A 5,701-nucleotide genomic window follows, 5' to 3' on the forward strand; every position below is an offset into this window, starting at 1 on the left:
CTGAATCAGAATCTACTCGACGGCAATGGTTTTTTTAAAAAAATATACGATATTGTTCACTCCGTGGACCTCATTACCACCCACCTCACTTTTCACTATCTGACGCTCACCTGTGAAGAAGAAAGAGCTTCAAGATAGTGAAGATAAGTCTTGGTATCTTCCTTGCCCCTCTTTGTTTTCTTTAATAGAGTTAAATTCTGAAAATAATAATATTACACGGCACCCAGTCGTTCTCAGAGAGCTGTCACATAGGAAGACGCCACTATTTTCCCAACCTTTTTGCACAGGAAACTATAGTCTATGATCCCACCTTCCACCGCCTCCCCCAGAAGTTTCGATCTAGACACACGTTTATTAACGGAGTTGCAATTCACCCTGGGGGTGGAGTGTCTGAATTCAAGTTCCTTTTGCTGTGGGGCAGGCCCAGGTCTTGGTGATTTCTGTAGATAAAAGGGATGTTGGTCAATCTGGATGTAACGCCGGATTGGACCCGTATCTCCCCTCCCTTGACCGATAGCTGCAACCAGGTCCCTTTAAGAGACCAGAACTCGCCGGGCGTCGGAGCCCAAAACGTATCCTCTTCTCTGCTCCTCCCCTGTCCCCGCGCGGCGAATGGTTCGCGCCGACCTATATTTACCCGAGATCTTCCTCCCGGACGGTAAGGATGTGAGGCGGCGGAGCTGGCCACCGCGCGCAGCACCGAGAGGGCGCTGTAAAGGCGGGCCGCCGACGGAGGGGAACCCGGGAGCGGAGCTGAACCACCCCGGGAGGGAAGTAATGAGGTAGCAGCCGTCCCGGAGCCGACCATGCGCGCGCCCCGCCCTCCGAGCCCCGCGCTGCCCTGGCCGAGCCAGCGGGGACAGTGAGCTGGCCGAGCCCGAGCCCCCGGCGTCCGGCCGGAGCGAAGATGCAGTGAGCCACCGCGGGACTGCTGCGCGGGGCCCGCCGCGGCCAGCCGGACCCACCGCCTGACCGCACTTTGGGCAAGCAGTGATTCTGGGAGCAGCCCAGCGGAAGGGCTGTCTCGCGTACCCCTTGAGGGTGGGGAGCCTTGGTTCCTTGGCACACTCGCTGTTGAGTTTCCGCGGTTTCTGGCCCGAGCCCCAGGGTTGTGTGTGAGTGTGAAGGAGTCCCTTCACACGTTTGCCAAGGAGTTTCTGCATATTCTTGCACCATCCCGGGTGCTTTTGCTGGGGCTCCCTCTGTTTGCACGCACGCATCTAGCTTTTTCCTTAGACATTTTCGGCTCCACTCTCGTTCCATCTTTCTCTCGTTTTGCTTGCCCGAGACTCTTTGCCTTCATCCTTGCCCAGGCTAGAGTAATTCTGGGTGAGCGCGCGTGCTTTTATTTTATTTTTTGCGAACTTGAAGCTGAATATTTTCTTTTAAAAATTCTATCTCCACCCCCTGCGGGGTTCCAGAGCACTATCTCTTACCCCTCCCTCCTTACCCCTCCACCACCGGGCCGCTGCCAGCAGATTTTTTTTTTTTTTTTTTTCCCTTTGGTCTTGCCCGGGCCGAGCCCTATCGGGGCGGGTGGCTCAGCCCGACTCGCATCCGGCGCTCCGCCGCCGCAGCCCAGCTGCGCCGGGGTGCCCTCCGGAGATGCTGCCGTGGAAGAAGCACAAGTTCGAGCTGCTGGCCGAGGCGCCACCGCGGCAGGCGTCCAAGCCCAAGAGCTACGCCGTGAGCCTGCACTACTCGGCGCTCAGCTCGCTGGCGCGTGCTTGCCCCGAAGGCGCACTCAGCCGGGTGGGCAGCATGTTCCGCTCCAAGCGCAAGAAACTGCACATCACCAGCGAGGACCCCACCTACACCGTGCTCTACCTGGGCAATGCCACCACCATCCAGGCGCGCGGCGATGGCTGCACCGACTTAGCCGTGGGCAAAATCTGGAGCAAGAGCGAGGCGGGCCGTCAGGGCACCAAGATGAAGCTGACGGTGAGTGCGCAGGGTATCCGCATGGTGCACGCCGAGGAGCGCGCGCTGCGCCGCCCAGGCCACCTCTACCTGCTGCACCGCGTCACCTACTGCGTGGCGGACGCGCGGCTGCCCAAAGTCTTCGCCTGGGTATACCGGCACGAGCTGAAACACAAGGCGGTAATGCTGCGCTGCCACGCCGTGCTCGTGTCCAAGCCCGAGAAGGCGCAGGCCATGGCCCTACTACTCTACCAGACGTCGGCCAACGCGCTGGCGGAATTTAAGCGCCTCAAGCGGCGGGACGACGCGCGTCACCAGCAGCAGGAGTTGTTGGGCGAGCACACCATTCCTATAGTGCCGCTGCGCAAGCTGCTTTTGCACGGACCTTGCTGCTACAAGCCGCCGGTGGAACGCAGCCGCAGCGCGCCCAAGCTCGGCTCCATCACCGAGGACCTGCTCGGCGAGCAGCAGGAGCAGGAGCTACGGGAGGAAGAGGAAGAGGAGCACCCCGAGGGCTGCCCGGAGGAGGAGGAGGACCGCGCGGTGGAAAGGGGCAGCACGGAGGAGGAGGCCGAGGCGCAGCGAGCACTGGTTGTGGCTATGCATTTCGAATGCGGGGACTTGCTGGACACGCTGGAGAGCGGCCGCGAGGAGGCGCTGCGGAGCGACGGGGTCTCGCTGGGCCCAGTGGCCGGGTCATCGCCTCTGCTGCTGGGCAGCGCCGCCGACATGAAGGCCGAGCTGTCGCAGCTCATTAGCGACCTGGGAGAGCTCAGCTTCGGCAATGACGTGCGCAGCCTGCAGGCCGACTTGCGCGTGACGCGCCTGCTGTCGGGCGAGAGCACTGGCAGCGAGAGCTCCATCGACGGCGGGGGCCCGGACGCCACCTCCGCCACCGCTGAGGACCCGTTGGGGCCCGCAGATGGCGCCAGTCCAGATGAACCCCACTCAGGCTGAGTTCCCAGCAGCCTCCTGCCCGCGCCCCCGGCGCCCCACTGTGACTGCCCACCCATTGTCCGACATCACCCCTCCGACCGCCCCCAGGAAAGGGGAAATGGGACACTTGGGGCCCAGACCTCCACTGGGGCTGAGGTCCAGAGTTCCAGCTGTCGCCTCTCTCCCCACGTTTGGCCGCGCGTGGAGAGGTGGGCGAGAGGGAAACCCCAGACAGGGAGGGAGAGAGAGCAGCCCTCTGGGGTGGGGGTGGGGGTTAAGGGAAAGGGCCGGCTGAAGTTAGCAAAGTCCCGCTGGCGTGAGGTGCCTACCAGCCAGTTTCCTGTTTTTGGGGCAGCTGGGGCCGAGGAGGAGGGGTTAACTTCCTCCCCCCAACCTCTACTGGGAGCGGTCTGGCACTGTCATTGACGTGTCATTAAAAAAAAAAAAAAAGAGCGTTCCCGATGTTTGAGGCTTCAGTGCCACCCCCCTTCCCCAGCTCTTTTTGGTGCGAGAGAGCTTGGGTTGTTTACCTCAGATTCAGACCCTTGAAATTCTGCCAAATTCCTCAAATAACTGTTTGGGGGAGGGGGGATGAAAGTTGCGTTTTGTTTACAGTTAAAGACATCTAATACCTAAAAAAAAGGAATTTTCCTTTAGAAACACACACACCTTCCTCCTGCTCCAGAGAGCTCACGCCATGATACTGTGTAAAATATTTTTGCACTGTGGTGAAGTATTTTCGACATATTTTTTGTTTTGTACATAACTGTGTTCTCCGGGTTAAATGTTTATATCTTTTGCTGTGCAAAAGGGACATGTAAAATGTTGTTCAGTTGTATATACAGAAATGTGTATAAAACGTTTTGTTATTTTTTAAGAGTTGAAATGTTCTGGTTCTGTTTACGCGCCAGTTGGGAGAGAATAAAGACGAACATTGAACAGAACAGGTGAGCGTCTGGACCTGCTGCTGAAGATGCTTGGCCGTGGGGGTGGGAGAGGGTGTGCCCATCCCCAAGATGATGTGGTAGGACCACCGTTGGCCTTTGCATTGGGTGGAGATGATTAGGGAAGAGGGTCCACTTTATGCCTAGTCTTGGGGGCTTCCTGGACGTCTTCAACGTTGGATGCTGTGGCTGGGGCAAGCCATCTCGAGTATATTCTGCGTATCATTAACTTGTGCAAGTCTGGGCTTTTTGAGTTAATACTTGGAGATGCCATGGTGAGTTCCGTTTCCCATTCTCAGGCCTGTGAGGTTCTTTGTGGAGGAGTGACATGCAAGGTCAAGTGTGGTTTTACTACCCCCTTCTCTGGGTCGTGTAATGATCAGGTGTAAGCATACTATATAATCTTTTCCTTTACAGACAGCTCCAAGAGCTTAAGAGATGGGCTAGAGATGAAGAACATCCCCACGGGGCTCTCTGAGGCGTGGGACCATCTTTGTTTTTCCTGGGAGGGGAACCAAGGCGAGGGAAGCCGAAAAGTTCCAATCATGGCATGAATGAGTCATGGTGCAGGTGGGTGGGTGGGCAGGCAGGCCACGGAGTCCACTTCCTTCCTTTCTACAACCTAGCGATGACCCGTGGGGGAGTGGCGTGGAGGTCAAGGCAGAGGGGAGTGGTTAGAGCTTGGTCTCCATGAGTGTTTTAGGGTGTTCATGCTTTCTCTGAGTTTGTTTCTGTTGTAAACTTCAAACAGATGTCTCTATTTTGGCTAAACCTGATCAGCTGGAGGTTGTAATAAGATGCTGCCGGAACTGTGCCTTCTACAAATTGTTTTTTCCCTTTACCCTTTTGGGCCCCGTTTCCTGTGCTGTAGAAATGAATCTCACTCCTGGCCTTCCCCAGTGTCCTGAGGAGGCCGGAGAAGGCCACTTTGCTTTGTTTTCATCGTAAGTATGTTCAGAGCAGCTAGATCCAGAAGTTCTAAGATGTCTGGAATTCACTTGAACTGTAGAAGCAGGGAGGGTGAAAGATTTTCTTCCTAATTAATGGGAGTGGTTCAGGCGTAAGACTATCTTTAAAAGAAAATAGCAAAGGGGAGTGGGTGGGAAATGTTTAATGAAAACATGCAGAGGCTCTTCTTAAGGACATGAGGACAAGGTCCAGGCCTTTGATTTTATTTGCTTTTGGTTCCGTTGAGAGTCCCTGTCCCTGTCCCCCAGTACCTCAGATACACATCATTGAATGACATTCCAAAATCCGCAGGTGAAGAGGGGTCAGAAAAGTCAAATCCCCCCCTACCTGTACACCCACCTTGGCACGCCTTCCACAGTTTCCCCAGATCAGCCAACAGCTGTGGGGGCCATCTCTATACTGCATGAGTAGATTTCACATTTCACATTATTCCTCCCGTGTTGCCAAGTGCCTCTGCTGTTTGGAACAGATGAGAACATAAAACAAGGTGAAGATAATAAGCCTAATACTTTATGTGTCCATGAGAATGCCAAGGTTGCTTTTCATCTGTGACTGATGGGGTATGGTGGCCGGTCCCAAAGTTCAGACAAATGACATTTAAACCAACGCCGTCAGTAGATACAAGGTGGCTATTTCTTTAAAGTCTGCTTTTTCCTCGTAACTGATTTAGATTCGGGGAGGGGGCTTACAGGCTGAGGAAGAGGAAGAAGCAGATAAGCCCGCTGCGAAGAACCAGCTCCCTTCCTCCCTCCCTCCTGGTGCCCTTCCCTCCCGCCTCCTCCGTCCCTTTGTTTTTTGGCTGTTCTCCCCGCTGCACCCCAGGCTCAGGCTGATGTAATTCTAGAAGAGATGTGAAGGTGATCTGTGATTCACCTCTTCTTACAGCTCCATCTTCCAGGGATGATATCACTAGAGTAAGGGGAGATGTTTTG

The 5,701-nt window shown here is 55.4% G+C and overlaps 2 protein-coding genes across 2 annotated transcripts; one reads left to right on the plus strand and one right to left on the minus strand.

Moving 5' to 3' along the window:
- Positions 1 to 353: 353 nt before the first annotated feature.
- Positions 354 to 1,248, minus strand: LOC111820085 (uncharacterized). Its single transcript, XM_023728723.1, has 2 exons — positions 638 to 1,248; positions 354 to 440 (listed from the first exon to the last, which is right to left on the minus strand). Exons 1-2 carry the CDS (start codon positions 1,218 to 1,220, stop codon positions 397 to 399), a joined length of 627 nt encoding a protein of 208 aa, XP_023584491.1. The 5' UTR covers positions 1,221 to 1,248; the 3' UTR covers positions 354 to 396.
- Positions 1,249 to 1,514: 266 nt separating this feature from the next.
- FAM43A (family with sequence similarity 43 member A) lies at positions 1,515 to 4,346 on the plus strand. The gene has a single exon (XM_004373573.3). It carries the CDS (start codon positions 1,606 to 1,608, stop codon positions 2,875 to 2,877), a length of 1,272 nt encoding a protein of 423 aa, XP_004373630.1. The 5' UTR covers positions 1,515 to 1,605; the 3' UTR covers positions 2,878 to 4,346.
- Positions 4,347 to 5,701: the final 1,355 nt, after the last annotated feature.

The sequence above is a fragment of the Trichechus manatus genome, unplaced genomic scaffold (genome assembly GCF_000243295.1).
Source record: "Trichechus manatus latirostris isolate Lorelei unplaced genomic scaffold, TriManLat1.0 scaffold00026, whole genome shotgun sequence".
NCBI lineage: Eukaryota > Metazoa > Chordata > Mammalia > Sirenia > Trichechidae > Trichechus > Trichechus manatus.